This window comes from Saccopteryx leptura, chromosome 5 (assembly GCF_036850995.1).
Source record: "Saccopteryx leptura isolate mSacLep1 chromosome 5, mSacLep1_pri_phased_curated, whole genome shotgun sequence".
In the NCBI taxonomy this organism is placed as follows: Eukaryota; Metazoa; Chordata; class Mammalia; order Chiroptera; family Emballonuridae; genus Saccopteryx; species Saccopteryx leptura.
Genome location: NC_089507.1, coordinates 110,803,065 through 110,826,756, shown reverse-complemented (window position 1 = coordinate 110,826,756; position 23,692 = coordinate 110,803,065). Strand labels below are relative to the sequence as shown.

Below are 23,692 nucleotides of genomic sequence, written 5' to 3'. Positions count from 1 at the left end.
TCTCAAGTCGCATTGTGGTGATGGTTGACCAATTCTGCGAATATACTAAAAACCATTGGATTATAAACTTTAAATGGGTAAAGTATATCATATGTAAATTATACCTCAAAGTCTTTTTTTTTAAACTTTTCTTCTTTTATTTATTTTTTTTTATTTTAAGTTTTTTTTAAAAAATTTTATTTATTCATTTTTTTTAGAGAGGAGAGAGAGAGAAACAGAGAGAGAGAAGGGGGAGGAGCTGGAAGCATCAACTCCCATATGTTCCTTGACCAGGCAAGCCCAGGGTTTTGAACCGGCGACCTCAGCATTTCCAGGTCAACGCTTTATTCACTGTGCCACCACAGGTCAGGCTCTCAAAGTCTTTTTAAAGAAACAGACAAGTTATACCTTCCCTCTGAGGATCTCATGAAGGGAAGGGTGTGGGAAGAAACCATGGGGGCCCAGAAAAGGAGGGAAATCGTTTTGGTTCAGGGTTATGCAGATGTGACTGGTTTCCACAAAAGGGAACCAAAGGAACTCCTGTGGTAGGTTTGGGCAGGGCTTTGATCTCTGGCTCTCATCTATTGCTCAGGGAAGGTCAAGGGCAAACCCAGCATGTGTGGGTCCATGTAGTTTCAATAGCCCATGCTGGCTCAGCCTGCAATACTACTTTTCAGAAGTTTTTTTTTTTTTTTTTTAATGAAGAAAGAGCTAGAATAAACTCTGCATGCTCTTGCAAATTAACTGGCTTGGAAATAACAAAGGTGGCATTTTATTTAAGCAAGTACAACATAGTGTAACAATGCAGTTGGTTTTTCCTTTATTTATCATTGTCCATCCTGATGGAATTCTGTGTGTGTGTAAAGAGAACAGCCTTGAAAAAAAAATCTCAAAGTTCCCTATAAGTGAGTTATCACATGGTTGTTCATGGCAAAATGGGACTTTGAAGAACAGTGTAAAAAGTACATTTGGAAATAATGTATTAATATGAAAACACTTATGAGGAAACAAATTTATATAGAAAAAAGCTACACATGAAGCATAAAGCAGATCAGCTTGAGTAGATTAGAATTGGCCTGTGTCTCCGGGATGCCCTCAGGAAGAAGAGCATAGTGGCGGTAAGTTTCTGAGCACCAGGTCTGCTGCGACGGGACTGTTGTGCCGGCCAGCTGGCCACAGCCCTGCTGGTCTCAGACGTGTCTGGGTGGCTTCAGTACTCTTGACTGTAATATAGATGAACACTGTGCTGGTTCCACAAGTCCTCGCTGCACTGTGAAGGTGCACTTCAGGAACACAGGAGACAGCATGTGCTGGACACAGAAGTGTTTGAGGAAGGCTGACATGTGCTCACTGATTGATGCGACATACCTCAGCCAGGCAGGCACGGTGCTCAAACACATTAAATACAGAGAAGTTAATTTCCTTTATTTTCCCATTTTGAATGCTATGGCATCATGAACTGTTAGTTACTGCAATCCCATGGTCCAGGATCAGTAATTTATACATCCAAAAGTCCTGATTCTGAAACTTTTAGGATCATCCCCCCCACACACATACACATACATATGCAGCTCTGGATTCTACACAACTCTGTTGGTAGAAGATGAATGACATTCATGTAACTTCCAAACAACGGCTCGCTATGGTCAGCGAGTCTAAGCAGTACCTATTGGAGGCTGAACAGAAAGTTACAGAATCATACTCTTTTAGTAGCAAGAGCTTTGGTGTCAGGGACAAACTGAATGAGCAAGAATTCAGTTCCAGGGCACTTGTGAAAGCTCAGCTGCAGCCCAGGTCTCATGAGCTGTCCCCACCCTCCCACGCCATCTCGCCACTCTGGATGGCCACCAGTCAGTTGCCTATGCATCTCCAGAACCCGTTTTATTCAGTACTGATGGTCATGCTTCACTGCAGCATGGAACTGTCCCAGCCCAGAAGGTGAATCTTTACTAGTACTTTTTTTTTTTTTAGCGATAGAGACAGAGACAGAGACAAAGAAAGAGACAGAAAGGGACAGATAAAAAAGAGAGAGAGATGAAAAGCATCAATTCTTCATTGTGGCTCCTTAGTTGATTTCTTTCTCATATGTGCCTTGACCAGGGGGCTCCAGTAGAGCCAGTGACCCCTTGCTCAAGCCAGAGACCTTGGGGTTTCAAACCCAGGTCCTCAGTGTCCCAGGTTGACACTCTATTTACTATACCACCACCAGGTCAGGCAGTAACCCAGTGCTTTCAATGCCATTCTTGCCAGTGACTGGTTATGATGAGAGTCTAGCTACTGAGACCCAGAGGGGATGTGCTGCTGAAGGCCGTCTGTGCAAGCTGTCCTAGATTTTACAACAGGACAGAGGAGTTGCCACCTGTCTCCTTGTGGTTCCTGCAACTGTTATGGCAACCTTAGGACCAGGGGACCCGGCCTGAACAGGGAGCAGAATGCCATTAAGTCACCACATTAAGCAACCCCAAGACTTTCCACCTCTGTACTTAATTGGTGAGGTGATAAGAGTCTTATTTTTAAAGACTTGGGGAGCAAAGGGGATACCTGCTATTTCTGCCCCCAAGTAATCAGATGCATCCTCTTCCCCTGCAACAGCCACCTGTTCACAGGGGCAGTGCACCCACACATGCATGCACACGCACACTCCTTCCCACAGAGCTATTCTTGAGTGAGGGCGAACTTGACCTCCCCATCTCCTACATCCAAGCTCCTGGAATAGTGCCTGCTCCGGACCCCCCACCCAACACTGTCTCTGATGACGACATGTCCCCTCACTGCTCTCACTTTCCACATTGGTTTGCTGGGTGCATGTCTGCTGAGTAACTGACTGCGTAAGTACAACACACTATTTCCCTTCATTTGAAATGGGGTTTCCTTCCTCACCTTACTTCTTTCTCTGCAGGAGACAAAAACTGAGAAAAAAGAAAGTCAGAATTCAGACTCTGAAAGAAGAATAAGTATTTCTAAATAAAGCCTAAAATGGCATGCCCCACCTTTGAAAGTTACAAGTAAAGTGACAGAATTAGGACACAGGGGGAGAGCAGTTAGATGCTGTCTAAGTGACTTCCTGCTGCTGTATGACCCCATATGCACTGCCCAGTTCTACTACTGAGACCAGGAGTGGTGGCGGCAACCTCAGCATATCAGAAGATAGAGTAGACAGTATAGCAGAGTCTAGCACAGAGTAGGCCCTCAGCAAAGGCCCACGAATGAGTAGAAGAAGACACAGTATTGATGATTAGGACTGTAGGCTTACTCCTTGAAGCTTTTTACTATAAACACAGAATGAACTGTGCACACCAGTAACAATAATGCTCTCTCAATGTGATGAGCTTCACCTCAAAGTGCTCACATAAAAATACTTAGATCTAATGTAGATTTCAAGCGGTTTTGAAATAAAAAAATAAAATCTTGGGTTGTTTTACTTTAAAACTCCCACAGTTGTTACCTAAAGCTCAAAACATAGAGCCATCATCAGATTTCCAGGCCATATGCCATAAGACTTGCCCCTGTGCACAAGCTGAACCTCCAATAGCTGCTCTTCTGTGTGAAAGCTCTGGGCCACCCTTCTGATGGGAGGGCAGAGAGAGCCTTTGCAGAAATCCCACCCACGTGGAAGTCAGCTCAACGTCCTCTCCAACGTGTGCAGATCCAGTGCTAACTCTGAACTCATTCCCAATATTAACATGTTGTAACTTTCATTAGGTAATCCCAAACCAACACTAGGGCTTCTGCAAGATCTTTTCTATTACACAATCGAATACAAACTGTAGGAAATGACCACCAAACACAAGTGTAACCAACATAGTTCTATTAAAAATGCTCTCCAACTATGGCATTCAAAGACAGTAATACAATATTTTCTTTACAAAGCAACTAGTATAAAAATCTGCAAATGCCATAAATTCATTTGTAGGCTATTATATTCACAGAGGCCTTAGATTCCTTCCTAAGGTATTGCTTGTAGTTTACTTGTATTGCCCTGCTGGATGCATTGTCTTTGATCATTCTTTCCTAAAATGATTTTTAAAAGACCTGCAGAAAATTTTATTGCATAAGACACTATTCAGGACACAGAGATTGGGAACTGCAAATATGTGTTTGGAACAAGTCTTACAAATATTGCATTTTAAGAATTTGTTAAATACACTTTAGTTTGTCTCTCTTAAAAAATTAAAGTTACACTAAAAGTCAAATACATACAATGAAGCATTTTAGGAATGTTAGAGATAGAGTATGATGAATGATACAAAGGAAAAAGCCATAATTCTTGCTGGCTACATATTATATTGCCTTCCAAAGCAACCGTACAGGTCATAATCAGTTCATAGGTAAGTATTTCTACTAATCTGTTTTGGGAGAACAAATGTCTTTCAAGGTTTCCAGTTCCTCTATAAGCTTCTTGTTCTGAACTTCCAGCACCGCGACGCGGCTCTCCAGACACTTGACATATTCTTTCTTTCGCCGCCGACATTCTTTAGCAGCCTCCCTGAAAAAAGGAGAAGCAGAAAGGCAACAAGACAATTTGTGCATGCTGCTGACAGCAGACAGAAGCAAGCTGGGGATTGTGATCATGGCTGCATTCCAAATCCTGGACCAACATTCCCAATTCAACTTCATACACTAAGCCAAACCGGATTCTTAAGGATCACAAACGTCCCTTCCATATGTCCACATGGCAATGAGTAGAACTGCTGCATCTCCTGCCATGATTAGAGTTCACAGTAAACAATGTCCAAGTCAAAGCCAGTTACTCTGTTTTATGGCAATAAAGGTCTTTAAGGGCCTTGAGCTCCTCAATCAGAGTCTTGTTTTGGTTTTCAAGCACAGCCACACGGTTCTCAAGACATTTGACATATTCTTTCTTCTTCCTGCGACACTCCCGGGCAGCTTCCCTGGAACCAACACAAGGCAAATGACTCAGGAACACAACCCAGAGGGGTTCAGTGAACTATGTCCCCTGACTCAAAAACCAAGCAGTCCTAGGTAAGGTCTGCACAAAGCCACAAAGCAAATGTCCCCAAGCATATGTCTTTTTGTAAAATGGCTCTAAGACAACAGGAACAACTTGCAAACACAATCCATTTGTACAGCATTCATCGAAAATGGTGTTTTCTCAGGGCACACACTCCATGACCACTGTGACCACAGTTGTCAGTCACCTAACTGAAGCACATCCCCAGGTGGAATTTCCACAAAGACAAGTATAGAGCTTCTCGATTCTATTATTTTTGTCCACCAAAAGCCACATTTTTCATCACAGTGAGTTAGCTTTATTTGATTAAAAATGACTGCAAAAACTAATCCTCAAAATGTCACTATTGTAGATTTTAATTCTTTAAGACTGAATCTCAATGAAACAAATCAGTCTCAACTCCAAGAGATAGTTGATTGGCTTGGAAATAGCATGGGTAAAAATAACATCAAATGAGTCATAAATCACACACATTTTCATAAACGAAAATGAAATGAATTCTGCTTCAGAAAATTAAAGAAAGAAAGAAGGGAGAGTACATAACACTCAGTAACTCAGACAATTTACATCCAGGAATGTGAGAACACCACAGTTAAAATCATAGAAAGGCAGCTACAGAATAGCTTAAAAGTATCCTTCAAGGCCACTCTCTTGTCCCAATCCATCGTCCAGCACGCTGAGTTCTAAAGCACTGTAGGCAGGCCCAAAGGAAAGAACAGACCAGCAGCAAAAGCAACAGACACAAATAAATAGATGAATTACAGTCATTTTCATGTATAATCCCACCAAAAAAAGGAAGAATACAGCCAACATTTTTTTCTCTCCTTTTTTTCAGGGTGGGAGGGAATGGCAACTATATAATTTAATTCCTCTATAGAATGCCTCTTGATGACAGTTTTATGTTGGAGTTTTCAATTCAGAATAACTGCCTTTGGGGTAGCCTTCACATCAAAAAATCCTACACTGAAAGACAATTCAAGTATATTTTAATAAAAGTTGTGTTGACTGTCTAAATACCAGTTATTCTAATGCCAATTACCACTGTTGCAATTCTGAACTTGGAGTGTACAACAGAGTTGGCCATTCTGTTTTATTTTTAGGATAATTAATTCTCACCAACAATTGGCTACCTGTGTTCTCTGTGCAAAGCTAGAGTCAGCAGAAAAGAGATCTTGAAACCCCATGGGCATCAGGAAAAGCCAACCCTATTTCCTAACATAGAGCAGTGCACTAACCCTGTGAACCACAAAGTCCTCAGCCTACTCGGCTGGTTAACAAATCGTAACAAATGCACAAAGTGAACTGAATCTGATTAACACAGATTAACTTAATCTAAATGAGGCACAGGGAAAAGTTAAGATAAATCCAAGCACGCTTATACATTTACAAGTTGGGGAACACAATTCAACTCTTCCACTAAGGAGCTAAAATACATTGAATAAATACCAATGTTTTCACGATTACATCATTATATTAAATTCTAGACCTGGAAGGAAGACAGTCATTTTACAAAACAGTAACCATTAAATGAAATTTTAACTAGTAGCAGTGTTGTGAGCTGTTCGATATTTAAAATTTTGTATTCCAAGCTGTAAAACCCCTAATGTGTATTTCACCTGTGTGCATGCAGGTGTGACCAGTCAAATGTTCCAAGACAAGGATTTAAACAGTCACAGTCGGAGTAGCAGACGGCACATTCCTAAGTGCTTCTCAGCTATGGAAAACACCTGTTTCTTCTATTAATATAGCAGTTAGCTAAGTCTCTGGGCCCTGTGTTTGTCTGGACATACCCACAGCATGGAGAGAAAATACATGTCAAACAGAGAAAACTAACTGGTTGTAAGGAAATAAAAACTGTGCTAGATTGGTGGACATATATTTAAATATCTGTTATAAATGCTAGCAAACAATAAAAGAGAAAAATAATGCAAAATAAGTAAAATCCACATTTTTTCTGTGAAGTTACACCTGAGGGCTATACTGAGGTCTTTCTGGGGTGACGCTGGGGTTAGTGCAGTGGAAGGGTCTGGAATAGTGACTCCTTGATGCATAGCCAGCTTTTGCTTGATAGTAACCCGCGTATTATGTAAACTCTCTGAACCTCAAGCTCCTTGTTTGTAAGGCAAGGATAATAACCAGCCCTGTTCTCTCTCATGTGCAAGTTAAATGACAGTATGGGAAGAGTAGAAACAGAGCACTTAAAACTTGCAAAAGGTACTTACTCAACAGATAGTGAGCAACCTAACAGCCATTTAGCATCTTGTTTTCCTGTGAAACTGAGATTTGGAAAGCTGAACTAGACCCTTTTCAGAACCCTTGGCAGCTAGGGGCTATATTAGCTATTTCTAGTCAGTGAAGTGTGGGTGAAAGTTGCTGGTAGGCTCTTCCAGGAAAACTATTTAGAAGGGTCAAATTCAATCTGTCCCCATTTTTAGCTTGGCTTCTTCTCTCTTCTTCTGACTCTATGATGTAATGCCTGGAGGTGTGGCAGCCATGTTGTGACCACAGGAGCCAACGTCACACACTGAAGATGACAAAGCAGGGAGGAGAAGCCTGGATCCTTGATGACACCATTCAGCCTTTGTTCTGGCTGCATGTACCTCTGGAGCAGCAATGTAAGATCAAAATACCAACTACAAGGTTAAGCCTCCATTTCCACTGGTTATTTTGAGTCCAAACACAAATGCTATCTAATAGTTATTAACTTTTTTTTTTTTTTTTTTTTTTTAGTGAGAGAGAGAGACAGGAAGGGAGAGAGATGAGAAGCATCAACTCATAGTTGTGGCACTTTAAATGTTCATTGATTCCTTTCTCATATGTGCCCTCACTAGGGGGCTCCAGCTGAGCCAGTGACCTCTTGTTCAAGCCAGCTATATTGGGCTCAAGCCAGCGACAATGGGGTCATGAATATGATCCCCTGCTCAAGCTGGCGAGCCTACGCTCAAGCCTGATGACCCTGTGCCTGGGGTTCTGAACCTAGGTCTTCAGTGGATGCTCTATCCACTGAACCACCTGGTCAGACTTAACTATTTTTTAAAACCCCAAATTTTGATTTTTTCCCTCAGGTAGAGTTATATGTATATGTAAGTAGCCATGGGACACCTTTTATAGGAACCCACTGCCTAATATTTTATCTATTTCATTTCTGTAGTTCTGACAAAATTTTTTAACCTTAAAATAAAAGTATAAAATGACAAAAGGGAGATAAGAAGGCTACCTTCCTAGTTTTTCCTTTTTGTTTTCTTTGGGAAAATAAGCTATAGATGAACAATTTTGTGTTATCATCACACTTTATGTTCTTTTTTTGATTGATTTTAGAGAAAACATCAATTTGTTGTTTCAATAATTTATACACCATTGGTTGATTCTTTTTTTTTTTTTGGAGATAGTGAGGCAGACTCTCACATGGGCCTCAACCAGGATCCACCTGGCAACCCCATCTGGGGCTGATGCTTGAGTACTGAGCTATTTTTAGCAACTGAGGATGATGTGCCCAAACAGAGCTATCCTCAGCACCCAAGGCCATGGTGAAATCTATCGAGCCACTGGCTGTGGGATGAAAACTGGGAGAGAAGTGGGGGAGCAGATGGTTGCTTCTCCTGTATGCCCTGACCAGAAATCGAACCTAGGACATGTATAAGCCAGGCTGATGCTCTATCCACTGAGACACCAGCCAGGGCCACTGGTTGATTCTTGTATGTGCCCTGACCAGGGGCTGAACCTGCAACCTTGGCGTACAGAGATGATGCTCTACCTGGCCAGGTACTCATTTCATATTCTAAACTGAACTTCACAAATACATATGTAAATAAATAAAATAATAAACTGACCTTCACAATGTTTCTTCTATGACCAGAGAGGCATTTATATTAATAGATCCTGAGATCTCTGAAAGTACAGTTTTAAAATATCCATATTCTTCCATCTGATCAAAGTTGGGGGCCTTCAATAACAAGATCTCCACAAAAACAACTATGACTCTGTGTGAGCCCCTGCCCATTCAGCCCCTTCAGAATTTCTGAGCAAAATGCTGACAATGCAAAATGTGAATCAAGATGATGCCAAACCTGGAACAACCACTGGTAAAGATGAGTGTACCTAATGATCCTATTCTGGTACTCTGTCAAGGTCCACAGGGTATAAAACTCCAGCAGTGATTTGTGATAACTAGAAAGCTTAGGAGCTATAGCAGACATAAGTATTATAATAAATCAAATTGTGACATTTAAAAGCCTGTTAGTAAACTGAATGTAGCTGCTACTGCTTCACCCTCAGTTAAAAAGGACAGTGACAAGCTCAGTAGTTATTTCTGGATCTCAGAGGTTAGGAACAAAAAAAATTAACTACTACAATGTGGTCCTGACCATAGGCAAACACATCATTTCATCTGAAATGTTCTGTTTTCTTACAATAAGGACATTACTTAAAACTTAGGAATAAGGCCTGACCAGGCGGTGGTGTAGTGGACAGAGCACTGACCCGGGACACTGAGGACCCAGATCAAGGCCCCGAGGTCACTGGCTTAAGCGTGGAATTACAGAAATGACTCCATGGTTGCTAGCTTGAGCCCAAAGGTCACTGGCTTGAGCCCAAACGTCACTGCCTTGAGACCAAGGTTGCTGGCTTGAGCAAGGGGTCACTGGCTTGGCTGAAGCCCCCCAGTCAAGGCACATACAAGAAAGCAGTCAATGAACAACTAAGGTGCTGCAACTATGAGCTGATGCTTCTCATCTCTCTCCCTTCCTGTCTTTCTCTGTCTGCCTCTTTTGCTAAAAAAGAAAAAAGAATAAACAATAAAAAACTTAGAACAAGATGATAAGACTACTGGGAAAACAAACTATTTTTATTCTGTTCATTTTGAAAATGAGATCAATTTGTACCATTTTCCATAATAAAAACTAAACCAAAAAAATATGCAAATTCCATTTAAAAAAGCATTTTGGAAAATAGCATTTGTACTTTAAAAAATAAAATTACATAGATAGGGTGCAAGAATAAGTGAGAAAATGAGAGAGCAAGATGGAAATGTATATTCTATAGTATTAGTGGGTATCTCTATGTGGTGGGGCTATGGGTAATATTAATCCTTTTTGTTGTTTTGTATTTGTATTTTCACTTGACTAGAATTTATCAGAAAATATATTTTACTACAATTGAGAAAAAACAAAGTTACAAAATACAGTGTGTCTGTAAAGTCATGGTGCACTTTTGACTGGTTACAGGAAAGCAACAAAAGACGACAGAAATGTGAAATCTGCACCAAATAAAAGGAAAACTCTCCCAGTTTCTGTAGGATGATGTGGCAGCATGTGCGCATGCGCAGATGATGACATAACACCATGTATATAGCGGAGCAGCCCACGGCCATGCCAGTTGAGATGTGGATGGTACAGAGGAAAGTTCAGTGTGTTCTGTGGCTTGCTAAATTTGAATCCGTGACCAAAGTGCAATGTGAATATCAGCGTGTTTATAATGAAGCACCACCACATAGGAATAACATTACTCGGTGAGATAAGCAGTTGAAGGAAACCAGCAGTTTGGTGGAGAAACCCCGTTCTGGTAGGCCATCGGTCAGTGACGAGTCTGTAGAGGCTATACGGGATAGCTACCCAAGGAGCCCTAAAAAATCTGTGCGTGAGCCCACATCGAACTGTACTGAATAGGTATGCAACTTGGAGAGTTTTCCTTTTATTTGGTGCAGATTTTACATTTCTATCATCTTTTGTTGCTTCCTGTGACCGGTCAAAAGTGCACCATGACTTTACAGACACACTGTAGATAAAAGGAAACAACATGCAAAAAACTTAGAAAATTCTTAACTCACACTTAAATTTATTTTGTTCATAAAGAAGCTAAAAATTATACTTATCACATAACCTCACAAAGTAAATACCGAGTATGAAATAAATTTGTAATAAAGTTCTCCTATCATCATTAAAAAAATTAATGTATCTTTTACATTACCTTACCAACACACAGGGACGTACGTACCTCTTGCTGGTAAAACAGTTTCCTGGTCAGAAGTCTGACCAGCAGACCAAGTCATCATACACAGAGCACAAACCCACATAAAATGTCACTTTACACTGAACTTGGGGGAATCAGCTTAGGAACAGCAACTTTTTTTAAAGCCCCACAGTAATAGATATATGTCGTATAACTGGTTGCTGATTTCTAGCGAACTTATCTTACCTGTTTTTCATTAGCCTCAGCTCTCGTTTGCGTGTGGCTTCTTCTGCAAGCTGCTGGGGGCTATGTAAGCTCCCTGGGGAGGCAGCCATCACTACTCCCTGTGGCAGAGCAGTAGTAGGAGCTCGGATCTGGTAAGTTGGCATGTCACCAGTGGCAGCTGCAATGAAATGTTACATTTTACAAACAATTTACAAGAAATTTACAACTTTATATTTTCTATAAAATTAATCTGGAAATAACACTTCTTTTTACAAGAGGTGATATTACTAATGTTTGAGATGATTATCCTGATCATTATATGAATCATAGGCATCAAAGATCTTCAGCGCTTGAACAATGGTATTTAGCACGCTCTACATATTTAAGGTAGAAAAATGCTCTAATGCATTTCAGATAGGTTTTTTAAAAATCGAAGGCTAAAACTAGAACGACTGTTCATCTGAGGGTTTTTTGAACCTAAAATCAGTGGTGTGCTGATAAATGTTTACAACTAGCCCTCTGGGGAGAAAGCCCTGATCTGTAGCCTGTCGATTCCCATGATTTAAGTGCTTTCATCATGGCCAATTTCAAGCTACCAATGGGACTTCACTTAATGTGGCGTTGGGAAGACACCCACATACAGATAAAGTAGATGTAAGTAACTGCAAGGCCATGGATAAAAAGTTATAAATAATAAGTTTTTAGTATTAATATGTTTAAAATAACTTGTTAAATATATATTTAAATGATTAATAGTTATTTTAACAACCAGCTTACAAAAATCCTGAAAATTTAACAGTCAGCTCTAGCAAATCAGTGAAAGCTGGCCCTAGCACACCACTGTGGAAATTTTAATTAAGCAGAACATTTCTGTCCAGTTAAGGTTTTCCTATACCATATACCCATACCTAATGCCTTTAAGTGCAAGTCTTGTTACCAGAAGATGATTGAAGTACTGGAAGGAAAATACTAGCTCACTATATTTTCATTTAAAAGCAAAACAGCAAAGCTCTACTTAAAACTGGTTTCTCTGGAGAACAATAACTTTTGTCGGCCTTAGGTTTTTTAGGTTAATAATATATTCCTAGGTATTCATTTCTTTTTAGATTTTATTTATTCATTTTTAATAGAGGAGAGAGAGAGAGAGAGAGAGAGAGAGAGAGAGAGAGAGAAAAGAGGGGAGGAGCAGGAAGCATCAACTCCCATATGTGTCTTGACCAGGCAAGCTCAGGGTTTCAAAACGGCAACCTCAGCGTTCCAGGTAAGGCCTGAGTATTCATTTTTAAAAAATATTTTCTAATTACAGTATAATGATAGTTAAACAACAGAGTTAGTATTTTATTTTAAAATTTTTTATTTATTGATTTTTTTTGAAAGTTAAAAATTTTTTTTTACTTATTGATTTTAGTTAGAGAGGAAAAGAGAGAGATAAGAGAGAAAGACAGGAACATTGATCTGTTCCTGCATGTGCCCTGACTGAGAATCTAACCAGCAACCTTTCTGCTTTGAGACAATGCTTTAACCCAGTGGTCCCCAACCCCCGGTATCGGTACCGGTCCGTGGGCCATTTGGTACCGATCCGCAGAGAAAGAATAAATAACTTACATCATTTCCGTTTTATTTATATTTAAGTCTGAACGATGTTTTATTTTTAAAAAATGACCAGATTCCTTCTGTTCCATCCGTCTGAGACTCACTCTTGATGCTTGTCTTGGTCACGTGATACATTTATCCATCCCACCCTAAAGGCCGGTCCGTGAAAATATTTTCTGACATTAAACCGGTCAGTGGCCCAAAAAAGGTTGGGACCATTGCTCTAACCAATCGAGCTATCTGGGCAGGGCTAGTATTTATTTAGTATTCAGGTTGAATACCAAAGTCCTCAAAGTGTCTCAATTTATATTCTTTTTTTTTTTTTTTTTAAGATTTTATTTATTCATTATAGAGAAGATAGAGAGAGAGAGAAGGGGGAGGAGCAGGAAGCATCAACTCCCATATGTGCCTTGACCAGGCAAGCCCAGGGTTTTGAACCGGCAACCTCAGTGTTTCCAGGTTGATGCTTTATCCACTGCACCACCACAGGTCAGGCTGTCTCAATTTATATTCAAAATGTGTGTGCCTACTGCAATGAACAGTGTCTTAAGTCAGATGGATGGAAATGAGAAATATGTCCCTACCACCATTTCAACTCTGAGAACACACAGTCCAGATTCATGTGACATTCTGATGAGATGGCAAAGTACATTTTCTCTCAGAACTCAATGTAAGAAAATGGTTTTAAAAGGTTATTAAATCCTACAAAAGTTGGTCTGAACCAAATGCCTATTAAAATATGAAACATGTTATTTTCATATTTTATCAAAATGTATTATATACCCATTGAGTAGGAACTAAATTCTTACTCAAAAGGAAGACAAAACCTTTTTTTAGGTAAACAGATTATCACTAAAAATAGCAAAGTAGTTCAAAAGGTTAATAAAATTTGTTTCTTTTGGGATAAATGCCAGGTTTTTATTCACTCTGGACTTAAGAATTAGATGAAAGAATAAAACAATAAAATATGGCTTTGGGGGAGATTGCTTAGAGGTCTTCATAAAATTTAAAAAGATGCCATTTATAAGGTTGTACTGCTTCTATATGTAATTTAAGAAACAATAACTGTGATAAATATAATAATAATCACCAGTTTGGGTAAAATCCTAAATTTGTTTTTGTGACAATTTAAAATACTATATACATCATAGAAAATTTTATAGTTTTGAAATACTTCAGAAGAGAATTTTAAAGTCAGTTATAAATTGTTACCTTGCTCAAGATTTAAAAACATATTTAAGTCATATTGTAGCAGAGATTGACTGGAGCATAAAAATAAGAGTTCTCTCCTCTGTTCTCTTTGCCCACATCAGGGAAGAAGGTTATGGGATCATAAAGGATGAAACAAAGGAACAGCTGGAGGCTACATGGGCTTTCCAAAATTGGAACAATAGCAATGACAAAAGAGAACTTTACTGTCATCATGCTGAAATATGCAGGCAGCATGGAGGCCGACCCTGGTCTAGGATGGATCTTGCTAAATCACTCACGAGTAAGTGCAATAAATCTAATACACAGGTATAGAAGGCTCATTACTTTATCTCTCTCTAGTTTTGTATACACCTGCTTTATTCTGTACTGAAAGAGCGGGATGTTTACACAACACACAAAAGTTAAAGAGTGTCCATTTTTTAAAAAATAAAGAAGAGAAGGCAGGAATACTTCACAGATGAAAAAGGAAGTTTATTCATTGGTCTTAGAACCAGAAATGGTTTTAAATTTTTGCCTGTTTCCAAAAGCTGAAGCCATCTCCTACAGACCAAATGGTGTGCCGTGAAGGATAATGGCAATCCCAAAAGAAGCATTCTTAAACATTTTGAGCAACAGCTTAGAAAAAAGTACCCTAAAATGGTTAGTTGGGAAGGATGATATATTTGGATGTATTAGTTTTCAATTGTTAGCTAGCAAACTGGGGTTTGTTTGTTTTTTTTCATTTTTCCAAAGCTGGAAACGGGGAGGCAGTCAGACAGACTCCCGCATGTGCCCTACCGGGATCCACCTGGCATGCCCACCAGGGGGCGCTGCTCTGTCTCATCCAGAGCCATTCTAGCGCCTGAGGCAGAGGCCACAGAGCCATCCCCAGAGCCCGGGCCATCTTTGCTCCAATGGAGCCTCAGCTGCGGGAAGGGAAGAGAGAGACAGAGAGGAAGGAGAGGGGGAGGGATGGAGAAGCAGATGGGCGCTTCTCCTGTGTGCCCTGGCCGGGAATCGAACCCGGGACTCCTGAACGCCAGGCCGACGCTCTACCGCTGAGCCAACTGGCCAGGGCGCAAACTGGGTTTTATTATGATTTTTCAGACATATTATATATTAATTTTATTATATCTCCTTCAACAAAAATCTGATTGTAGCTCATTGGTTCAAGCCAGAAATATGAATTAGTATAAATTAGCAGAAATTAATATCAATTTCTGATGATGGCACACTTACAATGGTCACTGAATAAATATCAATAGATAAATTCTATATATTCTAATTTTATCTTATTACCTAGTATATGGGCCAGAGAGAAGTTCTTGTTTTAAGGTAATCCAAATGACAAAAATTTTTGTTATTGAAACCAGTTATAAAACAGTTTTAAACCAAAAGATAGCTTCTACTTCCAGTCTTATGAATTCTATGGTGATTTAAACAGATGAGATACCCAGTTTCAAAGTTCCCCAAGAACCATTCCACACTCTGATGGTAGGTTCTTATCCCTGCACACTAATCAAAGTCACTTCCTGTTCCATCTAACTACTGAAAGTGCTGAAATTATTTTTATTCTAAAATTCACTGTATAAATTATTTCCAAAAGTAAATGGGTCATCAGTGGGGAATTTAAACTCATGGTGGAAGAAAGATAATTAAAAAGGCACATTAATTTGACTTTATTCTAAGGCAGCACACAATTTAGACAAGCCAAGGTATCACTTTTACCTTGGAATTTTATCTTGCCTAGACTCCAGCACAGTACTTGTCACATAATGGGTGGCTGGGAGTTGACTTGTGTATTATGAGTACATTTTGAGCATCCTGGGGCTTTGCCCAAGCCCAGTGTCATTTGGAATGTTTCAAATAAGCAGTATTATTGTAAGACTTTTATTAGCTGTTACTAAAACATGGAAAGCCCTAAAAGATGCTAAGTATTTATTCAAACTGGCCTTATTATTTCCTGTCTTCCCTGAGAGACCAGTTGTCTAACCTGGCATTTTAGAAGCAGAAGATTTCTAATTATAGTGTTTTCAACCATTTAACTCTGGACATGAAAAATGTATTTTATGTTTGGTATCAAATATTTCACAGGAGAAGAAAATTCCTAGAACTCTCAGTTCTGGTCATGAACTTCATACCTCTCCGTGCAAGCTTTATACACGGTACAGAAGAGAAAGCATGGGGTTTGAAGTCTGGGTCTGGTGCAGCTTTGCCACTTACCAGCCATGTGACTTGGGGCAAGTTCAGTTTCCTCATCTGTAAAATGGGGAAACATTATCTCATTTAATACTCACAATAAACCCTGTCATGCATGTCAAAGAGTCTAGTACTGTGCCTGGCCCATGGTAGGCATTCAGCAAATGCTAGTTCCCCTCCTCTTTCCTTCCTTAAGTTCTGAAAGACAAGGTTCCAAATTATGCTTATACTGCACAGTAATTAAAAGGCAAATAACATCCATAAATATATTTCCCCCTGGAATGTCTGTCTCTTCTAACAAACCTGGGCAATATAATATAGTGACTGAAATGTGTGGCTCTTATTCCTTATTTTGTTTTTAAAATATGCCTATTAAAACCTTTTAAAATTTATACTACAGGGTGGGACAAAGTACTGTATTTCCCCATGTAAAAGATATACCTTTTTTGGGGGAAAAATTAGGGGTCTAAAAACTGGGTGCATCTTAGACAGTGGTTGTAGATTTTTTTACTTGCATTTCCTGCCTTTTCGTGCTTGTTTTGCTTGTTTGTTGGAAGACATTGATTTGTCATCAGACACAGATGAGTACGTTTTGACAGTGACGAAGAATTGTATGAATTTTATGATGAATAAACTTGAGTTCAATAACTTTATGTAATACATTTTTTTTTTTCAAATTTCAGGCTCCAAAATTAAGGTGTGTCTTATACATGGGAAAATATAGTAGGTTTATAGTTATTAACATGGAAAATACAATAATAAATAATACAAAAATACACTGTTTTGTGTATTCACAATTGTAAACCTACTTTTGCCACACCCTGTATATTTTATAATATCCCTTTAGAGAATTATTAAAATATTAAAAAATATTCCTTTAAATGTATTGTATATAATCATTTAAAATAGAACTGTGAAGGTGAAGAATCACAAAAACCAAAGGATACAATCTCATCAGACTGGTAATGAGAACAATGAACAACCCACCAGTCAAAGAGGTGTTTGTGTCTTCCTAACAGAGAAAGAAATAAGAAACCCAGCCAAAAGCCTATCCTGATAGCTTCCAAAGTGACAGTTTACCAACATCCCAAAATGGAGATTTTAAGGGCTTTTTTTATTGAGGTCTCTATGGTACTGAGCACATTAACTGAAAAAAACCCTTTTTATATATGGAGCTCCTACCTTCATATGTGATTTTGTTACATTCACTAATCCCAAATACACCTAAATTATAAGCAATAGAAGAAACGTAGAAGTCACACATAGAAGCAGGGAGCTTCCAGAAAGCTACTGACATTTTCCCTGTCCGTTTGGTTCTGTCCCTGCCCACACCAGCGCTCCTAGTCTCCAAGTCAGACTTGTCCTTGCCTGGCGTCTCACACTGTCAAAAAAAGTTTCTTTATTCCATTGCTTCAGTTTTCCAGGAAAATTAAGTCCTACATAAATATCACTATTTACACACTGAACAGTTCAAATTTGTCACAACACAGAGGCCGCATAGAATTGTTAAATAATTTTTACTTTAAGTTACGCATGATTTGTACATTAAGATCTTAAGTGTAAAAAATGAGAAGTTGGCCTGACCAGGCGGTGGCACAGTAGAAAGAGCGTCAGACTGGGACGCAGAAGACCCAGGTTCAAAGCCCCTAGGTCACCGGCTTGAGCACGGGATCATAAAATGACCCCATGGCCACTGGCTTGAGTCCAAAGGGTGCTTGCTGGCTTGAGCAAGGCGCCACTCGCTCTGCTGTAGCCACCCCCCCCCCCCACCCCGTCAAGGCAAATATGAGAAAGCAATCAATGAACAACTAAGGTGCTGCAACGAAGAATTGATGCTTCTCATCTCTCTCCCTTCCTGTCTGTCTGTCTCTGTCTGTCCCTATCTGTCCCCCTCTCTATCTTTGTCTCTGTAAAAAAAAAAGAAAAGCAAATATTAAATTTAAAGTTCTTTTTTTTTTTTAAGATTTTATTTATTCATTATAGAGGGGGGAGAGAGAGAGAGAGAGAGAAGGGGGGAGGAGCAGAAAGCATCAACTCCCATATGTGCCTTGACCAGGCAAGCCCAGGGCTTTGAAACGGCAACCTCAGTGTTTCCAGGTTGATGCTTTATCCACTGCACCACCACAGGTCAGGCAAATTTAAAGTTCTAAGACTAGTGAAGTATGCTCTATTATCCCACAAAAGTAATAAGTACTCTAAAAAGAAATTAGTGAATTTTGAGGAGCCATGTGATATGGTATAACAGAACCAAATAAGGAGTCTGAAGAGCCAAACCGGCTACTACTTGCTAGCTTTGTGAGCTTGGAAGTCATTCACCCACTCTGAGCTGTGTTAACATATGCAAAATGAACACAATAATATCTGCCTTGAGTACTTCAGGGACAACTGTTGAAAGTGCTTCTTTTTTTAAGTATAATTTCCTCAGCAAGGCCTGACCTGGTCTTTCAGCCTACGTTACTGTGCTTCTCTCATGACCTGGTATTCTCTTTGATAGTACTTACCACATTTATATTACTTTTTATGTGTAACATTAAATGATTTTTTATTTTAAAGTTTACATAAATGCAAAGTATTATTTTATTATGCAGTATGTTTATAGGTAAGTAAAACTAGGTGAAGTGAAACATTTATCCCAAATTATCTTTCATTAAAATATTTTCAAAAATAGTGGGAAAATAGCATAATGGCATATTGAAACTTACGATAGATAAATGACTCCTTTTATGTTGTATTTTCACTTCCAACATGATTATAACTTGCTTTGCTATCAACTTCAAGGAGCTGTTACACTTTATACAAACCAGTCTTTTATGTGAAAGTTTCTAAACAAAAACCTTTTCCTTTTACATAGGTGAAATGTATCCTTATTCTCATGTATCAAATATTAAGTAAGATATTAGTTTCCAAATTTGAACAAGTTGGAACCTTTGTTTTTAATAATTCATATATCTAGGCTGAATATTAGAGTTTTTTAGAGTCAGAGACTAAAAGATTACAAGTTAGGTTCTTAACAACCAGCTAATACATAAAGCCAAAACTTTTTTTTTTAACAGAGACAGAGAGTCAGAGAGAGACAGATAGGGACAGACAGACAGGAAGGGAGAGAGATGAGAAGCATCAATTCTTCATTGCAGCTCCTTACTTGTTCATCAATTGCTTTCTCATTCATATGTGCCTTGACCAGGGGGGCTACAGCAGAGTGACCCCTTGCTCAGTGACCTTGGGCTTCAAATCAATGACCTTTGGGTTCAAGCCAGTGACCACAGTGTCATGTCTATGATCCCATTCTCAAGCCAGAGACCCATGCTCAAGCTGGTGAGCCCATGCTCAAGCCGGATGAGCCTGCACTCAAGCTGACAACCTTAGGGTTTCAAACCTGGGTCCTCTGCGTCTCACACTCTATCCACTGCGCTACTGCCTGGTCAGGCAAGCCAAAACTATTTCTTAAAGTATTTTTAAAATTATTTATTTTAGAGAGAAGATAGAGTGAGAAAGAGAGAAAGAAACATCTATTTGTTATTCCACTTAATCATGCATTCTTTGATTGATTCTTATATGTGCTCTGATCAGGGGCTGAACCCACAACATTGGTGTATCTCTAATAACAGAACTACCTGGCCAGGGTTCAAAACTATTTCTAATAAAAATTTAAATTATATCCAACAGAATAATATAATTCTGTAAACTATATTCCATGATCCTGTAAGCAAATGCTTCTAAAAACTTTTCCAGGCCAGTTATTATTGTTAATAGCCTGATTTTGGTCTAGATCAGTTTTTCAAACTCTAAGTTGTAAACTATTGGTGAGTCATAAAGTCAACTTTATGGGTCAAAAACAGCATGTTTTTTAAAAAAATAGAAATATATGAATACATTATATATACTAAGAATAAGCATTACTTTAGAAGTGGCTTTCATATAAGTATAGGGTACATACCCACAGGTCTACCACATCATGATATAAATGTGGGTCATGATCAAAAAAGAAAAAGCTTGCAAGCCAATAATCTGTATCAATCCACCTCAAAAAAAAAAAAAGTCTTTTCAAAGAGCATTTCAGAACTGATCAGATTTCAAAAAATAATGATTTGTAGAGGCACAATGAGGTCTAACAAAAAAGGTGTGACATTTTAAAGTTTCAGCATTTAGAAAATTTTGAATTGGAGACAGTAAATCATGTATAAGCATTAAGGGTAAAATTGTAAAAAAAAAAAAATCTCTTCGAGGATGTTATGTTCATTCTGTAAACATTCATTTCTTTTATAAGCAATGGTTTAAAAATTTATGCAGATTTTTACCTTAAATGTTCATCTTTAAATGTATTGTATTTTCAAATTATTGTTTTTTGTTATGATTCTCATGCTCAGAGAAGTCAAATGGTGAATTGAAATTAAAGGCTTAGTAAAGAAAGACATAAATCAATCAACAATTTTTAGAAAATAAACATGCACAAAAATGCCTTTTGGTTCTAAAAATCACATGCAATGCAGTGTTGAGATTATCTAAGTCCATCCATATCTTCCAATAAATTTGCCATTTGAAAACTTCTGCCATTGACAGCATTTCCAAAACTTCATAAAACTTCTGTGAGAAAAATAAGAGCTCATGATAAGTTTAAAAACAACAGAACAGGTGCTACTTGCTTCAGACAATGGACTGTGCCTCTTTAGGAAGAGGAGCTGAGATCCACTGATTCTACAGAGGTAAATTGTAAGCAAGCTGTTTACAACCATTCATTTTTCATGAATTCAAAAGCAAAGAGTACTGGATTAGAAATAAGACACCACTCAGTGAATAGAGTTGCAACCACATAAGGGACATTAGCCATTAAGTCAGAGACATTACCTGTAACTACGGAAGCCAAACCAACAAGAGTTATGAAAAACAAACTGGTTTAAATAATGCGGCGGGAGGGCGATTTTCAGACTGCACTTCCCTGACTGTGCACCAGAGGGCGCCATGAGCCGCATGTCCCGCAGAGCTGCGGGTGAGGGCCAGGCCGCAATCCACCTCGTCCCGCAGGTGCGGTCAGTCTCCCGCAGTGGTGTGGACTCCGGGATCTGCCTGCACCAGGGCGGTACAGACTTCCTAAGGCAGATACTTACCTGCAGAGAAACGCGAAAGTGAGGCTTGCAGTCAAGCTCAGCCCAAGAGCGACCTTCGAGACAGGCCAGCTAGTTCAGTCTCAGCTGTCGGCAGCGCCTGGCAGCCGGAGAGGAACTGACTCAATCACAGCCCGACTCGGGCTGACGTCAATGTGCAGCCTGCTGGAAGCTTAATTTTTCCATTTCCCTGAGGGACCACGATTCCAGGAAATGCAATGACGTCAGCCATTTGAACTCCATGAGAGGTACAGACCATTTTAGACACTCCAGCAAAGAAACAAGTAGGCTCACAAACATCCCAAAATGCCCGTCTGCTTTGGAGCTACACAGCAATGAACTTGGAAGCCTTGTTTTTTGTAACTTGAACAGTATGTATAACTTGTAGCTGCACTAGGTATGCAACAGGTTGCAGATGAAGTAACAGTTTATTTTAGTAGAGCAGGCAGGGGAGAGAGAGATGGTGGAGAGGGAGAGAGAACTGCCTTGATCAAGTAAGTGATACTGAGCAAAGAGCCAATTGCACTAAGCTGCTGTAGAGCTGCTAAACAGAAAACTCCTCAGCGGTCCATAGATAACTTTTCAAAACATAAAAAATAATTTTGCAGAATTTAAATCTTTCTCTAAAGTTCTTACCTGTCTCATCTCCAGTTACAGCCATGACGGGCTTCTGCATGCAGAACTGCCCTGTCCTCCTCTCCCAGGTCAACACCCAGTGCCCCAGCTAGCACACTGCAGTTATAAGTGGCAGTACTGACTTCATAATGACATCACTAGCCTATCACTGCCATCAAGTTGCTTTGTCACAGCAGAGCTCACTGAAACCAAAGCCCTATAAAAAACCCTGTAATGAACCATTCAATACTCTTGTTTCTCATTTTTTACATGAAAATCTGTTGAAAAGGGCTCTGGCCAAAAAAAAAAAAAAAAGAAAAGAAAAGAAAAAAAAAAATCTCATTAACATTAAAAGTTACCTGTTTGTTTCTTATGAGGATACTACTTCTTTTTTTTTTTTTTTTTTTTTTTACAGAGACAGAGAGAGAGATAGACAGGGACAGTCAGACAGGAACAGAGAGAGATGAGAAGCATCAATCATTAGTTTTTTGTTGCGATACCTTAGTTATTCATTGATTGCTTTCTCATATGTGCCTTGACTGTGGGCCTTCAGCAGACCGAGTAACCCCTTACTCAAGCCAGCGATCTTGGGTCCAAGCTGGTGAGCTTTTTGCTCAAACCGGATGAGCCCGAGCTTAAGCTGGGGACCTCAGGGTCTTGAACCTGGGTCCTCCGCATCCCAGTCCGACGCTCTATCCACTGCGCCACCGCCTGGTCAGGCATGAGGCTACTTCTTTATTATTACAATGTCCAAGGTTTCTAGGTGAACAAAGGGGGCATAAGCCCTACAGGTTTTTCTTAACTTGGAAAAGGAGAAAAAAAATAGTTGAAGAACTTAAAAAATAAACAACTGACTGAAAGTTCAGTTAGCTCAGAGAGGCTATGAAACAGAAATGTACTTTGTAGACACTTCCAGATTCTCCAACTAAGAAATACCGAGTCACCTTTGTTTAACTTATATTTCTATTTGCTACACAAGAAAACCCGCCTGTGCCCAAGGTAACATAGAATTCGCACTAGAAAGTAGCTACTGAAATTATAAAAAGTCAAATGTAGCAAGTATTATATAGCACTCTTCCATAAATATTAGCTTGAACCATATGAACTTTTTCATACTTGACATTTTTGGCCTACAAAAATAGCGATTACATATAGGGCTCAATCTAACACATTATTTTACTAAATTAAAATTCCTAGAAAAAATTGTGATTTTCAAAAATTCACAAATCACAATTAGTATCTGTAAATTGAAAAAAATATGTCCAGCTTTATTTACATCACTTAGTAAAGTTTTGGTGCATGAAGAGCTGGATCACTATACATTTAATGATTCTAAGGTGAAACATAAACCTGGCACACGTGTAACAGTTCAGTGGACCACAGCCTATGTGTCTCTCTATGGCACAAAACAGAGTGACCTTCATCAATGATTGTACAAAGCTCAGTCTCTCATGATTAGAGTTCAAGCTGACCTTAAGTCAATGAAAGGATACTCTACCACATTTTTGCCTTTTTTAATGAAGCACCTTCTAGTAAAGGCAGGGACTTTCCACTCAGATGCTGAGGAGGAGAAACAGCAAGGAGAACCATATTTCTGGGAATTTTCCAGGACACATGAACTGAAGAAGTCTTGCTGATTAATATATAAAAAAGTCAGGGGAGCACCTTAGGCATCAGCCCCAGCGGAGCCTCCGTAAAGGATTCTTTGTCATGTCATGGCAGCCACACCTCAGGGTTTAGATCCCAGAATACTGGTCCGTTTTATTTCATATTTCAGAAAGTTCAAATTATTCTCAACATTTCTTTAAATTGGCACTTAGAAAACTAAAAAAAAACGATAAAGAAAGAAAAGAGGGAGGCTGGTTGCTTG

The 23,692-nt window shown here is 39.2% G+C and overlaps 1 protein-coding gene across 23 annotated transcripts in view; it reads right to left on the bottom strand.

Moving 5' to 3' along the window:
- Positions 1-1,383: 1,383 nt before the first annotated feature.
- The window catches only part of CREM (cAMP responsive element modulator), a 514,873-nt gene continuing 492,564 nt past the window's right edge, over positions 1,384-23,692 (bottom strand). For 10 of the 23 annotated variants that reach the window (XM_066386683.1, XM_066386681.1, XM_066386689.1 and 7 more), the window contains 3 exons: positions 16,130-16,165; positions 11,144-11,300; positions 4,414-4,871 (listed from right to left, as the gene is read on the bottom strand). In XM_066386683.1, coding sequence (XP_066242780.1) covers positions 4,727-4,871; positions 11,144-11,300; positions 16,130-16,165 — 338 coding nt within the window. In that variant the 3' untranslated portion in view covers positions 4,414-4,726. Of the gene's footprint in view, positions 4,872-11,143; positions 11,301-16,129; positions 16,166-16,203; positions 16,262-21,210; positions 21,354-21,843; positions 21,915-23,692 lie in introns of those variants that run through there. The other 13 variants (XM_066386684.1, XM_066386687.1, XM_066386694.1 and 10 more) reach the window with 8 other exon arrangements.